This window comes from Sminthopsis crassicaudata, chromosome 2, assembly GCF_048593235.1.
Source record: "Sminthopsis crassicaudata isolate SCR6 chromosome 2, ASM4859323v1, whole genome shotgun sequence".
Classification (NCBI taxonomy): domain Eukaryota; kingdom Metazoa; phylum Chordata; class Mammalia; order Dasyuromorphia; family Dasyuridae; genus Sminthopsis; species Sminthopsis crassicaudata.
In genome coordinates, this window is record NC_133618.1 from 599678024 (window position 1) to 599696373 (window position 18350).

At 35.1% G+C, this 18350-nt stretch overlaps 1 protein-coding gene across 1 annotated transcript in view; it reads left to right on the top strand.

Moving 5' to 3' along the window:
• BTBD16 (BTB domain containing 16) overlaps positions 1-18350 on the top strand; it is a 99135-nt gene that overhangs the window by 66223 nt on the left and 14562 nt on the right. The window contains exon 11 of the mRNA XM_074295779.1: positions 15820-15911. Coding sequence (XP_074151880.1) covers positions 15820-15911 — 92 coding nt within the window. The remainder of the gene's footprint in view (positions 1-15819; positions 15912-18350) is intronic.

An 18350-nucleotide genomic window follows, 5' to 3' on the forward strand; every position in this document is an offset into this window, starting at 1 on the left:
AATACCTCAATGAGAAAAATTGTAAGTTTTTAATTGGAAAATGCTGCTCAGTTCTCATTTTAAAGCAAATACTGTTGTTTTTTCAATGCCTGTGGCACGCATGAATGGACTTAAGGTTTGTGTAAATAATAATGACAATCCTTTACATCTTTATGGCTATTTATAGTCTAAAAATTGCTTTCATATCCATTATCTTATCTGATCCTCATGACAATCCTGTGAAGTAGGCATAGGAGATAGTATTAATATCCCTGTTTTTGCAGATAAGAATTCTGAGAATTAGATAGCAGAAGTGAAATTGCTAAGGTTAATATTTACTTAATGATAAGTCCAGATTTAAATCTTGACTTTATTATTCACTCCAAAATAATCTTCCTAATTCATACATGGGTCTGACAATGTCATTCCCTTACTTAAGAAAACAAACAAACTATTATATAGCTCCCTATCTTTCAAAGGATGACCTATTTAGAATTTAAGGCCCTATACAATTTGATCCAAATTTATGTTTCCAGTTTTACTTCATATGACTGCTTTTCATAATTAATATATTCCAATCAAACTGGATGACTAACTGTTCCCTGAACTCAGTATGCCAATATCTGCTTCCATGCATTTAGACATGCTCCTCTGCTAGAATGCACTCCTTTTCTCTGCAGAAATTTAATTATGGGACTTCTTCTACTCTGAAACCTCTTCTGACACCTCTAGCTGTTAGTGTTTCATCTCCCTTAACCAGCTAGTATTTGTTTTGTATACATCCACAATTACGCATATCTTCCCTAACAGAAGTTCCTTGAGAGCAAGGGTTATTGTTTTTGTTACCCTATTTGTGTAGCCAAATGCTCGACATAAGGCAGGCACCTACTAAGTGATTATTAATTTATTGATTGATATTGCAAATCAACCCCCAATTAATGCATATCACATTCCCCCCATTTCTTATTTTGTATAATTCTTGCTCATGTTTTTCCATAGATCTTCTTCAAAGAGCCTATCAGAACCATTATTTTTATTATTCAGATTACCATTAACTCCACAGGACGGCTGTGGATCTGTTGTCATCTCACCTTCCTGGCCATCATCTTCACCATTAGATGTTCCTTCTTTTGTTTCCTCTGAGAAACTAAAGAAGTAGAATAAGTATGTTTCTTGCACTTCATTTTTCCTAATTTCTGGAATCTTTTGTTGCTTTCCAACATTTCTAGGCCTTCTCTTTACCATCATCCATTAAGGGCTTTTCTTCTTTAAGATTTAGTACATCTATATAAATCATTGTCAAGATTCTAGTGGCTATTTTTTGTTGGTCTCCACCTAAGCTTTTTTTCCAATTTTTTTTTCAGTGAGTTCAATACCTGCTTCATTGTTTTCTTATGCTAACTCCTCACCAACTTCCACTTGGGGACTTCAGTTAACACAGTGATAATCCCTCAAAGCCCTAACTTCCTAATCAGCTTCAATCTTTGGATTCTATTCCATCATCACAATTTCTTTCCATACCCCAATTCCAAGAGGAAAAAAAACAATCCTCAGGAAAGTCATCATCATACAGTCTGCTTCAGCTTTGGTACACTCACCACATCAGAACTTTCAGTAGCCTCTGCCCCTCTGATGATTGGATAACTGAAAGATGAAGCCAAAAACTCCCCTTAAAACCTCCAGTTGACTGAACTTTTAATTTCTCATCACCTGAGCTCTTTGAATTCCACTCCACCCTCATGATGCCTTGGGTGCCTTCTCTCACCAAACTCCCCCCCCAGGGGTCTCTTCTTTTTAGCTTCTTTTTTGTTCATCATATTTCCCAATTACATTATAAACTTATAGAGAGCAGAGACTATCTTTAGCACTTACCTGGAACACCATAGGCACTTGATAAATATGTCCTGCATTGTGTCATGTTGTATTGGATGGTGTGAGGTTGCATTGGTCTGTATCCTATTGTAGTCGTATATCATTTTCCGGTAGTGTTTTACAGCACAAGTTGAAAAGGAGGTGGGAGTAATCCTCAGTCATCTGCACCCTCATATGCAGTCACACACAAAGATTATACTCTTGATTACATCATCACCCACCAGTTTTGTACCTTCATCATCTGTAATCCTGATATTCCCTTTTTACCAAAATCTTGTATCTTTTTGTCTTACTTCTCCCAAACCTATCTTCCTTACTCTGGTTTCACTTTCCTCCCTTTAAAATTTTGATCCTTAATTATAGATGGCATTGCTGCTCATCCTTTCTAAAGTACCTGAATTATTCCCACCATCCTCCTTCTCCACTTATGCAGATGTGGAGGAAGTTTCATAACTAGCGTGAACTTGGTGTATACAAATGTATCATACCCATCCTTAATGGGGGCCTCAGTGCTAGAGACTAAACCTTTCTCCCTTCACTAATTAATTCTCTGTTGACTCCTCACAGCAACTGTTCCAGAATTTCTTTTCTTTTAAAGTCACCTACAACCACCTCCTCCTCTCCCTCTTAGCAGAGGACTTCACCTCAAGAACATCTAAACTCCTTCATCTCCTCAATTCCATACTTCCAATAAATTCAATATCATTTTCCATCATCACATCCTTTGTTCCCATCTCAAACGATAATATGGATCTTTTCCTTGCCAATACTAACCCCTCTCCCTGTGTCCTTGATTCATTCCTTTATATTTTCTCCAGGAAAATTTCCTTTTTATCCATCATGTCGTTTCTTTCCTTAATTTTCAACCTCTTCTTGTCCATTGGTATCTTCCCTGATTCCTGCAAAAAAGCTCAAATCTCCCAACTCATTAAAAAAAAACAACCTCACTTTATTTGACTCTAAGGTTCACCATTCTTTATGTCATCTGTTTATAGTCAAATTTCTCCAAAAAGAAATCTGTCTATACTCATTGCCTTCACTTTCTTATCTCCTACTCACTTCTTGAATCTTAGCAATCTGGCTTCTATACATATCACATGGCTGAAATCCCTCTCTTCAAGTCTCCTGTGATTGATCTTCTTAGTCCTAAATTACTGAAGACTACACTGAAGTATTGATGTTGTGGAACATCCCCTCCTTCTGAATATTTTCTCTTTTCTGGGGTTTTAAGATACTACTCTTTTGAAGTTAGCTTTTTATATGACTAACCAATCCTTTTTAATCTTTTTGGATTATCCAATCCCTATCCTCTAAGCAAAGATATACTTTGAGACTTTATCCTAAACCTTCTACTATTTTTTTCTATAGTAGATAATGCTTATTAATTGATTGACTAATGATTATTGCTACATGACTGACCCTTCTAATTCCCTTTTTCATCATATATCTTTCAGATATTTATTTAGCCCTTAAGCTCTTCAATATTATATATGTGTATGCACATAGATATACAGTTTCACTTGAAACAATACTTATATTTGGTATTTATATATTTTATCTAATAAAACATTATTTTATTCTGCAAATGGGCTATACACAGAATGTTAAATGAATGCTTAGTTTATGAATGACTAAAATCAACTTAGGAAAGTCAACAGTCTCAATTCTTCCTCTTGTTATTTGGTTTTATGAGTTAATGTGTTTCTCTTGGAATCTTTCCTTGCAGATCTGGTTTTGGGTCTTGGTCTTATTTGTACATTCTTAGAAGAACAGGGTCCCTGGGAAAAAATCTTTGTCTTTCTATGTATAACCACAAGAAACAAGGCAGTTGATCAGGCCAGTGGGGGTACTTGCTACTAATGAGAATAGGCTGCAAGCCAGGTTAAGTAGAATCTTGTCTGAAAGTGGAGTTCTGTTTTCTTTCTCCATATGCTAAGTCTTATAACTGAGAAAGATAATCAATTTTTCACAAGAGAATTCTATATTCTAGTGTTCATTGTGCTGGGATATGGTTAATCTGATGGGGTGCTAGTTATGATGTTAGATGCTCCTTCAGCACTATTGAACGTAATACTTAAAAATATTGAGACCATGGCTTTCATATGGCCTATGCCCCTCTTGTACATGACCTCTTCCCCTGCTTCTACTTTACATATTAGAATATTATATCATACTAGATTCCCAAGGGCACACTGAAAAGGGTCTTGTTGCTCTTTTGATTAATGGTAATTGCCAACATGGGTCCAAAGTCATACATAACTGTGGTAACTTTAATGACCTTCTTACCAGAAATAATAATGAATCATAGACATTGGGCCATTAAGTCATCTCATTCAAAGTTGTTCCATGTCCTACGTGTGAATGGTTGGTACATTTTTGGATTAGAAGTCCATTCTTTATCTTTTTTTCTTTTCCCTTTTTGCTTTCTTTCTTTTTTCTTCTGCTGTATCATTCTTCACATCTACCCCACCTAGGATCTCCACCTTTCTGTTCTATACCTTTTCTGTTCTACCTAACTCCCTTATTACTTAATTTTCAAATTTTCTGAATAATTTAATACTTCCCAACATTTCTCAGTTGCTTTCTTTTTGTCTCTTTCTTTGATTATCAGAGCAAAAGATACCAGATATCTTGATTAAAGCAATCAATCAAAAGTTAAATATAAGACAGACCTTAATCAGTTTCAAAAGATCATAGGGACTTTGAGTAATTGAATAAGGACATGTGGCTTCATGTAGGAAGAATCTTTTGATTGACTGGAGAAAACTAAGTCATTCCTTCATATTAAAATGGAACTTATTTCAGCTGAGTAGGAGAAAACTTTAAAATTTATATTCAAGGATCCCAGGCCAATGAGGGAGAATTGAACTTGGGGAGAGAGAAGACAGTGTTTCCCCTTCTTTGTTTTTTCCCTCCTCATTGGCACATATAGACCATGTTATTTTTAAAAAATGAACTAATAAAAATCAATGCATCTATCTGGGGATAGAGCAAGAAAAGAGAGAGAGAGAGAGAGAGAGAGAGAGAGAGAGAGAGAGAGAGAGAGAAAGAGAGAGAGAGAGAGATGCCAATGACAAATACAAGTTCTCCTGAGGAAAAAAAATAATTAATCCTTCAGAAATAGACTGAACCAAGTTATGACCCTGTGAATTTCAAAATCCAGAAGACCTGGAAGTACATCAGTATCTACAAGGCTCAGTAGCTCCATCTCTAAAGTATCAGTGGTTGATGGCAGTATCTGTCTCAGTACCTAAGACTACCACATACAACAAGGAAATTCAGCTTAGCACTCAGCAAAGAATATACCTCAGGAGAATTTCATGAAGGCTACAAAAAAGGGTGAATAGAACTTCTAGCAATCCAGAAATATGTTACTCCTTTTTCTTGTGGATTCCTTATACATGTAAGGAATTATTTATTATATTATTTATTATAAATTTGAACTCTCTCCCCCCAAAGGCCTAATATATACAAAAGGAGAGTGCACTTCCAATTTGAGGTTAATTTCTGTAACAATTGTTCTTGGTATATCTGCATTAGTAAATATCCTTTTTTTTCTTTTTTAATAAACCTTTTTATTTTCAAAACACATGCATAATTTTCAATATTTACCCTTGCAAAACATTATATTCCAAAAACTTATTTCTCCCTCCCTTTCCCCCACCTCCTCTCCTAGATGATAAATAATCTAATATATGTTAAACATGTGCAATTCTTCTCTACATATTTTTACAGTTATCATGCTGCATAAGAAAAATCTGATCAAAAAGGAAAAATGAGAAAGAAAACAAAATACAAGCAAACAATAACAACAAAAAGTGAAAATACTATGTTGTGACCCACACTCAGTCCCTACAATCCTCTCTCTAGTTACAGATGGCTCTCTCCTTCATAAGACCATTGGAACTGACCTGAACCACCTCTATATTGAAAAGAGCTATATCCATCAGAGTTGATCACCATTTAAACTTGTTTTTGCATGTACAATGTTATCTTGATTCTACTCACTTCATTTAGTATCAGTTCATATAAGTCTCTCCAGGTCTCTCTGATACTGATCCTACTGATTGTTTCTTATAAAATAATAATGTTTCATAAAATTCATATACTATAACATACTGTGAATCTCCAACTTATGAGCATCCATTCAGTTTCCAGTTCCTTGCCATTACAAAAAGGGCTGCCACAAACATTTTGTCCTTTTCCCTTTTTCATGATCTCTTTGGGATACAGGCCCAGTAGAGACACTGCTGGATCAAAGGGCATGTCCTCTGGACATAGTTTTATCAAATATCTTTTTTAAAAAGCTAAGTCTAGTTGAAAACCAATGAGAAGCAATCACATGAGTGCTAGTGAGCAATAATATTAAATTTCCAGTCCTCTCAAGGTTATTTCTAGAATCCTAACTAAAACCATTCAACATGGTAAAGTTGTCCCCAAGAGATTACTACACTTTTTAAAATACAATCTCTCAAAATAAAAAAAATTTAAACCATAGGCATCTCTGGACCATTTAAAAAGTGATCTATACATTTTTGGAACAGATAAAAAATTTCCTTAGCGTCAAGAACTCCTAAAGAGGAAACTCTTCTCACTAACACAGAGTAACAATTTCTTCATATGTGTTAGATTGCTTCTTGGAACACTGAGATATTAAGTCACTTGCTCGGGGTTACCCAGTCACTACCTGTCAGAAGTGATACTTGAATCCAAGTCTTCATTGCAGAGGCTGGCCCTCTTCTCCATCTCTCTGTTGACAACTAGATGGCCAGCATTTAATACATGTTGGGTGTCTGATACTGTAAAAGGAGTACTAGAATAAATATAAAACCCAAGTTTTAAGTCTTTATCACTGTCTTTACTACTTATTAACCATGTGACTCTGGGCAAGTGATTTTATATTTCTTTGGGGAATTTAGGTAATGAGAATATTAATTTTTGCAACTATCTTCCTTACAAGACTGTTGTGAAAATCTTTGAAGGATTGAACTGTCCATTGTAAAAGGAGCAAGTTGTCCTTTGGTGAACTGTTGCCAAAATGCATGTATTTCCAAAAAAAAAAGCATTTAGGAGGCAGAATGCCCATTGAAAAAGTGAAGTTTTTGAGCAAGTGACTTTGGACGAGAGTTTTAACAAATTATAAATGGCTCCAAGAGAAGGTGGGATGGAGGAAGTGAGACTAATACTGGGAGCAGCTCTAAATTTACAAAGCAATATGAATATTTGATAATTGGGTAACACAGAGAGATATTTTATTTGTAGACATTGAGATGAAGGGGAAAATCAATATTCAACAAGTGTTTATTAAATTCCAGGTATTGTGCTAGATTCTGAAGATATAAATGTAGCACATGACAGAAAGAAGTCCTCAGAAGCTTAATACACAAAATTCTTTTGAATATGAAGGAACTGAGATCTATTTGAGGATCAGTCAAGCATTAAAGGAATTCTTAACCATTTTTTTTCTGGCTTGAACTTCTTTGTCAGTCTGGTGAATTCTATGAACTACAATCGAAGCAGTTGAATTTCTACTATGGAAATCATGAGAGCAGGCAACATGGTTACTGCATTGCATTAATTTTATACCGTGGGGTATAAATATATTTATATTAATATAAATATATATTAAGATCCTTGAAACTGAATCAGGAGATCTACATTTTCATTTCTACTCTTCTGCTACCTAGCTCCTCTTCTTTGGGAAAGTCAGCTCATCTTTCTATTTCTTCATCTGTTAAAAGAAAAGGTTGGGCTAAATAACTGTTAGCATTTCTTTCAGTTGTAAAATATTCTCTGAATCTTATTTCCAACTGCCTCAGTGTAAGAATGCCAACAGGAAAGAAGAGTCAAAGTTGATGGTTGAGATGCTAATGCCCAAGGTAGCTTCCCTTGGATGTACAACTGTAATTAAAAGACATTCTAGCATTCAGGTATCCCTTTGCTTATATAAACTTTTGAAGTCAATAACACAGCAGACACTTGCCTCATAAATGGAACATGTATATTAAAGGATTGGTAGAGATAGTAGGAAATCAATACATTTACCCCCTAGCCTATAGTAAGAATTATAGTCAAAACATCCCAGATTTATGAGTGTCTGTATAGAGAAGTCCTGGAAAGGAAATACTTTGACATTTTAAATATCATCTCAAAGAAAACAAATTGTTGCTTCTATGACAGATTTCTTTCTCAGACACTCCAGTAGCTTTCCCATTGTTGCCCACTTCTTCAAGTTACTAAAAGAGGGGAACTAGGGGCTAGTTAATTTACCAATCCAAACAAATTGTCATTCTTCTCACCTTTATCCTTCCCTATGACACATTGTAACTGTGTTTAACTCAAATCTTCCTCATTTCTGTACCATTTTTTCCAAGAAAATTACTTTTTAAAATCTTGAGTTCTTTTTATCCTAAATAAAGGTAACTCTTGGCCTTTTAAGAGATGATCTCAAAGACTGTAGATGATCCATTTCTACCTTCTCTTTTATTTCCTGCAATTGGGTGATTTCACATTATCCAGGGAGGGAAAATGAAGGAGATAAGATTCAAATCAAGCATCTTCTCTCTTCTTGTCATAATTTTTAGAAAATTTAACTAGATAAAGTAAAAGTTTATATAAAAGAAGACATCTACCTAGTTAACATTTTTCTATTTCTCAGTGATTTAAGAGATTAAAGGGTTGAGTATAGTACCAACTGCTTTCCTCCCCCATAGTGAACATCACCAAATCTATTTGCTGTCTTTTCTCCCTCCTCCTCATAAATATGCTTCAAGCCCTCTTGACCTAGGTAAAGAAGTCAACTTTTGATGTCTGGACAAATTAACACATTTCCCTCTGAGTCTCCAGAGATCATGGCAATAAAATGGTTACTAGGGAATTTGATCAGAGTTCTAGGCAAGGGTGGGACACGGAACCCCATCATGCTTTTGACTCAGCTGGGACATTTTGTGATTTGGGCACCACTCTTGATTCATGGAAAAACAATCTAAAAGTGTCCTTGGCCCGTCTTGTTTGGGATGTGCCTTCAGGGAGTGACTTTGTGTTTCCAACGGGACTTGGAAAATCTGGCACAATTTCCCCCCATTTTTTTTAGGAGGAGCCATTTTAGAAATAACTTATTCCTGGATATGTGTCTGTATGAATAGCTTTATGATTCAATCAACCCATTTCTGAAAACCATCTATGTGTGGATCGGATGGATTAGTATTTAACAAAACTGGGCTCTTTTAATCGTCTTTTTAAGCAAATTCTTTAATACATTAAAAGGTCTATTTCATTCATCCAAAAGGATGACATTGTATGCACAGCATTGCTCTAGATGTCTCATAGAGAGACACAATTTAACGTGCAGTCATTTGATCTCTGTTCTCTAAGAACAAACCAATCTGTTCTGGCAGCCAGATGTGCCCAAGATGAAGCAGCTGAGGAACAATTCAAAGCAGTTCATGGCTATCCTAGGTTTCCTTATTGTTAGAACTTCCCACCCTCCAACTTACTTTGTATTTCCTTCATATATCTTGTCTGTGTGCAGGTGAGTTTCTTTCAGTAGAACATAAAGTTTATATATAAGGAATATAATCATGTTCCTCTTTATAGCCTTAGTTCCTAGCACAGTGCCTAGAATATAATAAGTATTTAAAAAGTGCTTATTCAATTGAATTCTTTAATCAAGTATCAGAATAAACTGTACAGGTCATAAATAATATAAAATTTAAAGAAGGATAAAATCAGTAACTGTTGGAGGAATAATAGAAGACTACAAAGGAAGTGTTGAGCTTGACCATGAAACAATAGTACGATTTTTAAAAAAGGGAATATTATGAACAGAAGCTTATAGTAATAATCACTTTTCATTTAAAAAAAAAAGTTTTCCCTTGCAATACATTACCTCCATTTTTTTCTGTAAGCACTAACATTTCAATTTAAGGGCCTTAACCAAAACCATAGTAAATAAGAGAACAGGGACTCAAAGCCCAATCTTCTGCCTTAAATCCTTCCTTGTCTCCATGCTGCCTGCAATGTTTATGTTTGGAAGGAGCACAAGCTAAGGTTGGAGTGTGTTGGAACCAGATTATTAGAGGTCTCGCTTAGAAGGCTAAGTAACTTGAACTTGACCCTAGCAATGGGAAACCACTGTGATTTTCAGACTCTTACAATGCTGGTCAAGATACTGTGCAAAGAAATTTAGACATTGAAAGATCATAGCTCTAAAAGCAGTAAGAGACTTCAGTAACTATCTACTCTAATCCTTCCATTGCATACGTGGGGAAAGTGAAATGCAAAGATCATCCGATTTAAAGCCAATATTCTTTCCACTGTGATACACTGTTATAATAATAAAAAATTCATTTTAAATTAAGAGGCAATATAATGTGCACTAAGAGCCATGTAATGTCCTTTTTTATAGTTTTAAGGAGTTTGTCTTATTTTTAATAATAATTTATTTCTTCCAATGTAAAAACTTTTAACATTCATTTTCTAAAAATTTTGAATAGCAAATTTTCTCTTATCCTCCCTTTCCCCCTCCCTAAGATGGTAAGCAATTTGTTGGGTTTTGGGTTTGTAAGGTAATTGGGGTTAAATGACTTGCCCAGGATCACACAGCTATTAAGTATTAAATATCTGAGGCCATATTTGAACTATGGTCCTCCTTACTCCAAAACTAGTGCTCTATCCATCGTGTCATCTAGCTGCTCACAAGCAAATTGATGTAGGTTATATATGTGCAATCATGTAAAACATTCTATATGAGTCATATTATAAAATAAAAAAAGCAGAACAAAAGGAAAAAAACATGCAAAAAAGTGAAAATAATATTGTTTGATTTTCATTCAGACTTTTAACAGTTTTCTCTCTCTTTTTTCTCTTTCTTACTTCCCTCGCCTCCCTTTCAACCTCCTTTCCTCCTTCTCTCCCTCTGTCTGTCTCTCTCTCCATATAAATTAGATTTTTCATCGCCTTTGATCATTGTATTGCTGAGAAGAGTTGTCATTCATAGTTAACCATCACACAATGTTGCCTTTACTGTGTGCAGTGTTCTTCTGATTCTGCTCACTTCACTTTTCATCATTATGTGTACCTTTCCAAGTTTTTCTTAAATCTGGCTGATTGTCATTTCTTATAACACAATAGTATTCCATTACATTCATAAAACACAACTTGATCAGGTATTCCTCAATTGATGGATATCTGGAATTTTATTTTAGATGAAAAATTATGAATTCAATCATAGTTGCTTTAAAACCCTGGATAGGAAAATGTAGGCAGAGATTGGGCTCTTTACCTAAATTAACATATATTTCTAGTTAATCCAAGTTCTCTATTAGTGGCTGAGACAAAAAATTTAGATTACTGAAAGTGTTTGGGTGAAAAAAAAAAGCAGATTATATTATTATGTCTACAGATAGACACCAAGTGAGGAATTGGTGAAAGAGCATATATCTTCTCAGAACTTGCCTCAGTCTCTAAATAAGTGGGTTTAGTAAGAAGCAGTTTGAGCCTTCTGCTTCCCAGTGCTTTTAATTCTAAGGGCTTTCAATATCTCCCTCTTCTGCCAAAGCTCAGTCCTACCTTCTCTTTCTCCTTTGACTGGTTACCCCAAAGATGCCAGTTCTTGGCTCAGCTCTTTATAATCATTTTTTAAAGAAAACTCCTACCTCTCTACTTTGAAACCCTTGGCAAATATCGAGATCTATATGATTCTAAGATTTATACAAATTCCTTAAGATCTGATGAAATCTCTCAATGGCTTTCATTAATTCCAAGAGACATATAACTCTGTTCCACACAATTCTAATTGATTTATCCAAGGTATTGCTGTTTAAGCGGAGTAGAGCATAAGAAAGTCATATGCAATCAATAAATCAAAAACAATTTATTAGGAGCTTATTCTTCTTCAGGCACTGTGCTAAATTCTGAGAAAGTAAATTTCCTAGAAACATGTAAAAACTAAGTATATGCAAGATATATATATATATATATAAAATAAATGATAATCTCAGAGGAGAAGACTTTAGCATTAAGGGTATGGGAAAGGGTCTCTGTTAAAGGTGAGATTGGAGCTGAATCTTGAAGGAAGCAAGGTTTACCAAGAAGTAAAATCGAAGAGATACAGTATTTCATATATGGAGGATAGAAAGTATAAATACATAGGCAATAGAATGTTATGTTCGAAGAGTAGCAAGTGAGCTTGGTAGTTAGAAAGTGGAGTCGTGGAAGGGGAAAAAGTATAAGACCAGGAAATTATAAAGGACTCAAGATATGAAGAGCTTTAAATGCAGAGGATTTTATATTTGATCCTGAGGATGATAGGTTATCCCTTGAGAAAGAAATGTCACAAACACAAAAGTTGAAGGGATGATCAATAATGTGAAATGCTATGAGGAGAAGAGGATTGAAAGTTAGCATATTTAGTATTTAGGAGATCATTGGTACATTGTGGTGGGGCTATGGTTCAATCATTCTAGAAAGCAATTTGGAATTATGACCCTCCCCCAAAACACTGACTAAATTGTCTATATTTTTGTAATTTAGAGATTCTGCTGCTAGGCAGATCAAAAATGAAAACACAATTCTGAAAATGTATCTAAATATTCATAGCAGCACTTTTGCAATAACAGAGAACTGGAAATTATATATATATATATATATATATATATATATATATATATATATATATATACTTAATGAGGAATAACTATATCTGTTGTAATACTTAAATGCGATATAATATGCAGTGTGTAAGAAATGATGAACATAGAGAATTCAGAAAAGTATGGAAAATCTTATAGTAGATTCAGAAAAATATAATATATCCAATGACTACAAAAATGTATATGGAAACAACAAAATGAAATCACACACTGAACAATGATCAAGAAACCTGAATTAATCATATGGAAGAATAAAAGGTCGAGAATTGCAAGGGATCTAATGGAAAAAAACTCAGAGGAAGGTGGTCTAAGTGTACCTGATCTAAAGCTATATTATATAGCAGCAGTCACCAAAACCATTTGGTACTGGCTAAGAAATAGACCGGTAGATCAGTGGAACAGATTAGATACAAAGGACAAAAAAGGGTACATCTATAGCAATCTAATCTTTGACAAACCCAAAAATACCAACATTAGGGATAAAAATTCATTATTTGGAAAAAACTGTTGGGAAAACTGGAAATTAATATGGCAGAAATTAGATATGGATCCATACCTAACACCATATACCAAGATAAGATCAAAATGGGTCCATGATTTAGGCATAAAGAGGGAGATAATAAATAGATTAGAGGAACAGAGGATAGTCTATCTCTCAGACCTGTGGAGGAGGAAGGAATTTATGACCAGAGGAGAACTAGAGATCATTATTGATCACAAAATAGAAGATTTCGATTACATCAAACTAAAAAGTTTCTGTACAAATAATACTAATGCAAACAAGATTAGAAGGGAAGTAACAAATTGGGAAAATATTTTTAAAAGCAAAGGTTCTGACAAAGGTCTCATTTCCAAAATATATAGAGAACTGACCCTAATTATAAGAAACCGAACCATTCTCCAATTGATAAATGGTCAAAGGATATGAACAGACAATTCTCAGATGAAGAAATTAAAACTATATCCACTCACATGAAAGAGGGTTCCAAATCACTACTGATCAGAGAAATGCAAATTAAGACAACTCTGAGATACCACTACACACCTGTCAGATTGGCTAAGATGACAGGAACAAATAATGATGAATGTTGGAGAGGATGTGGGAAAACTGTGACACTAATACATTGCTGGTGGAGTTGTGAAAGAATCCAGCCATTCTGGAGAGCAATTTGGAACTATGCCCAAAAAGTTATCAAACTGTGCATACCCTTTGACCCAGCAGTGCTACTACTGGGCTTATATCCCAAAGAAATACTAAAGAGCGGAAAGAGACATATATGTGCCAAAATGTTTGTGGCAGCTCTTTTTGTTGTAGCTACAAACTGGAAGATGAATGGATGTCCATCAGTTGGAGAATGGTTGGGTAAATTATGGTATATGAAGGTTATGGAATATTATTGCTCTGTAAGAAATGACCAGTAGGAGGAATACAGAGAGGCTTGAAGAGACTTACATCAACTGTTGCTGAGTGAAATGAGCAGAACCAGAAGATCACTATACACTTCAACAACAATACTGTATGAGGATGTATTCTGATGGAAGTGGAAATCTTCAACATAAAGAAGATCCAACTCACTTCCAGTTGATCAATGATGGACAGAGGTAGCTACACCCAGAGAAGAAACACTGGGAAATGAATGTAAATTGTTAGCACTAATATCTGTCTGCCCAGGTTACATGTACCTTTGGAATCTAATGCTTATTGTGCAACAAGAAAATAGTATTTACACACATGTATTGTATCTAGGTTATATTGTAACACAAGTAAAATGTATGGGATTGCCTGTCATCGGGGGGAGGGAGTAGAGGGAGGCGGGATAATTTGGAAAAAGGAATACAAGGGATAATATTATAAAAAATATATAATAAAAAATTATTAAGAAAAAAAAAGAAAGAAACCTGAATTAAGAGTTGAAAAAACTTACTTTCTTCATGGGTGTAAGACTAAAGTATGGTATATTCCATACATTCTCTTAGTTAATGTCTTTGTTAGTTTTGTTGAACTAACATTGTTTTCTTTCTTTTTTTATTTTTTGCTATGGAGGTAGGAAAAAAGTAGTAGTAAATATTCAGAAGTGAAATTAACAAAAACAAAATGTATCAATAAAACTTAAATAAAAGATATATTCCGTTACCTTTGAAAGAATGGTGTAAAAAGAGTAGGAATGTCTGGTTGCAAGGACCTTGTTCAGAAACAAGTGATTGGGAAGAAAATGGAGGGAATAAATTGACTGTTTGAAGCAAAGGAAGAGAGTATATTTGCTGGCAGGGGGTGGGGAAAGAGTTGATATGTAGAGTGACAGTAAAGCAAGCTATTAAAATAAAAGTTGATGGTCTCAACATACATATTATACTTAGAAAAGAGAAGGGTTGTCATCCACTGACATTGAAAAGTAATATAGGAGGAAAAGTAGGTGATGCAGTGAATAAGTAATCTGCTCTGGAATAAGGAAGATCTGAGTTCAAATCCAATTTTAGATACTCTCTAGCTATGTGTCCCTCAGCAAGTTAATTGACAACAATATCCAAAATGAAGGAAGAAAAGGAGGGATAGAAGAAGGAAAGAGGGAAGGAGGAAAGAAGGGAGAGAAGGTAAGGGATGAAGGAGGAAGAAAGGAAGGAAAAGGAGAGAAAAAAGGAAGAAAGAACAAGAAAAGACTCAGGAAAGAGAACAAAGTGATAGGGGACTCCAGTAGACAAGTGTACCTTGTGAAACTTTAACACCGGAGTCAAGATGCTACAATGAGAAAAAAGTGAAAGTAGGTTAAGGTGATATATGGAGAAAAGAGGGAGGGATTAAAAGATTTCTTAAGTTGTTAAAAGATTGCAAGGAGATTGCAGAACAAGTTTGGAAGGAGTGAAGCAATAGGGAGGGTACAAGGACGGAATATTGTGATCAGAGAAGGCAATTGCAGAGCTCAAAGTCTTCCCTCAATGAATTCTAGTTTTAGAAAATAGTGGTCTTAAAGATAATCATTCTTAAAGATAAGCATCACTCTTGTCAAGGGCTGGGGTCAAGTGTAGACAAAAGTCATGAGAACTGAGGTGGTCAAAGGGTCATTCTTGTATATATGAAAGTCAATAAGGTTGGGAGGGCAAAAGGTTGACTTAAAGATGATGGAGGCTATGAGTCAGCTTTTGAATCCACTGAGGAAGGGAGAAGAATGGCTTACAACTGTAGATTAAAGGATGACAAGAAGAATCTGAACCAAAGAAAAACCTTGCTATTTCATTTGTATCAACAATTAGACCTAAACCTGTCTGGTTCTGAAAAGGAAATTTCTGAAAGCCTTTTATCCTTTATTTTTCTTCTAAGCTTCCCCAAGAAATGTCCATTTTTGGAACGGGAACTGGGACAGAAATTCCTGCCTGTATTTCAATGCTTACGTTTACATGGCATCACTAACAGTAAGTTACTTTGTGTGTGTATGTGTACACTTCATAGAATGATTCCATTATGAGGAGTCCCTGAATCCCTTTATTCCTTTGACCATTCACAAAGTGTGGTAAAAACCCGAGTTCAAACCCAACCTTAAATACTCTCTAGCTATATGTCCCTCAGCAAGTTAATAGACAACAATTTCCAAAAATAAGGAAGAAAAGGAGGAGAAAGGAAGGAAGGAGGAAGGGAAAGAGAGAAGGGATGCTTTAGGCTACTATAGTCTAAAACCTCAAGCAAGTGCATGTCTGCAGTCTCTGGGCCTGAATGAAATCAGCTTGTGACCAAAGAAAATAAGCAAAAAAACCCAAAACTTTGAAGTGAAGCATGTGTTCTCTCTGCTTATACAGTATTCCCAGAATCCTAGAATGTTGGGACTAGAAAGACTCAAAAGCATATTAGGATTTCAAGTTTAAAAGGACCTTAGATAGAATTTGATTCAACTCAGGAAAGTAGCACAGAGTGCAGAGCTTGGAGTTAGGAAGACTCATCTTCCTAAGTTTAAATCTGGTTCAGACACATACTAGCTGTGTGAGACCATGGACAAGTCACTTAAGTCTATTTGCATCAGTTTCCTCATCTATAAAATGAGCTGGAGAAGGAAATGGCAAAATAATTCAATACTTTTGCCAAGAAAACTCCAAATAAGGTCATGAAGAATTAAATAGAACTGAAAAATGACTGATTTCACAACCAGCCAGAGAAGTGTGACCAAGATCACATGTTCAGTTATTAATAAAATTGAGATTGCTTAATTCTGGCCTCTCAATTCTCAGTCCACTATTCTATGCTTCACAACACAAGATAATGTGATAGGTTCTTTTGAGGGGAAGGAATACTAGTCTATTAACAAGTCAAATACTTGGCCTAGTGACATGGAGGAAGAGGAAGAGGAGGAGAAGGCTCCAATGGCCTTAAGATGTATGTGATGGGAGAAGTGACATAGGTTAATATGTATGTATAGCTCTGAGAAGGACATGGAATAAGATTTATGTAAGCCCCGTGAATTTTGAAAACTATTTTAAAAGTTTATTTCCACTATCAAAATATATAAAGAGAATTTTAGTACTCAACAGCTAGTCTGATCTTTTAATGGATCAGATTAATTTTGTCAAGGTTGTTTTCCAGATGCATGTAAAAAACTAATTCATCAGTCTAGAATTGCCCTTAATGTAACACATATTATGGCCAGAAATCACAGATGTTTTCAGGGAGAGGACATTGTCACTTTATATAGTTACTTGATCTATAAATATTCTATGAGTCTTATAAATTTGATGACCCTGAATAAAAGTTCAGAGAAGGCTAACATTAAAAACTGTTTAAAAAAAGCTTTCTCCCCCCAAATACCATTTATCACTCAACTTTATTCAGCAGTTTGTTATAAAACCTTTACATATTTTATTTCATATGATCTTCACAATAATCCTTTGAAGTTGGTTGGCAGGTTTATTAGTCCCACTTTACCAATAAGGAAACTGAGATGTAAAGAAACTGACAAGTGCTCAAGAGTACACATTTGCTCCTAGCAGATGTAATATTGGAAGGAATAGAAAAGTAATAAAGAATATTCACTCATCATGTTGATAACTTCTCAAATCAGAAATCAGCCTTAAAGTGATGAAATTATGAAGTAGGGGTAGGTGTACATGGTTCTTGAGGTACTTCATCAGGAAAGATCCTAATTAGCAGCAGGAAAGGGGTGTCAATTATACTTCAATTAAAAACAGAAGATGTGGGGTCAAAAAGCCCAGAAAGACAGAAACAAACAGTGATAAGTGGTACACAAGATGGAATGATAAAGGAAAGCAGATAGAGTAAAGGATGAGGGAGATGGAGAGGCACAGACTATCACTTAGACAATCATGAATTTGAACTGGGAGCATTAGGCAGCATGGATCTAAATGAGCACAAGACATTGGGGTCTCATTTTTATAAGGCTTTTTTGTGGAAACAAATCAATTCCTATTGGTGCCATGTCTAACATGTCTAAATCACCTCACAGTTATCAGTAAAACTTCAAAGCTGTCACCCCAAAGTTATCATCACCTTTTGATATTCTATTCTGGATTGGCTGTGGTCTAAATTGAGAAGTAGAACTTACCTCTCACCACAGGATCAGAACTCTTACAGTGATGTTTAGAGGTGGAATCCTTGATTCAATGTATCAGGATTTGAATTTTGATTCATATGCAACACAATTTATAAATTATGCTCCTTTGGTCTTTGGCATGGCCTGTGTGTGACTTGCAGTTTGCCATTGGTAATCTTATTTCCTGCTAGTGCCCCTTTGCACTGGCTACACTATAAACTTATTTACTATACTGACTAGAAGGAGGGGTGGTAGTGGCCAGGGTTACCAGAACAAGATGCAATTTTAACACAAGATACATGAAAATTTGGAATGG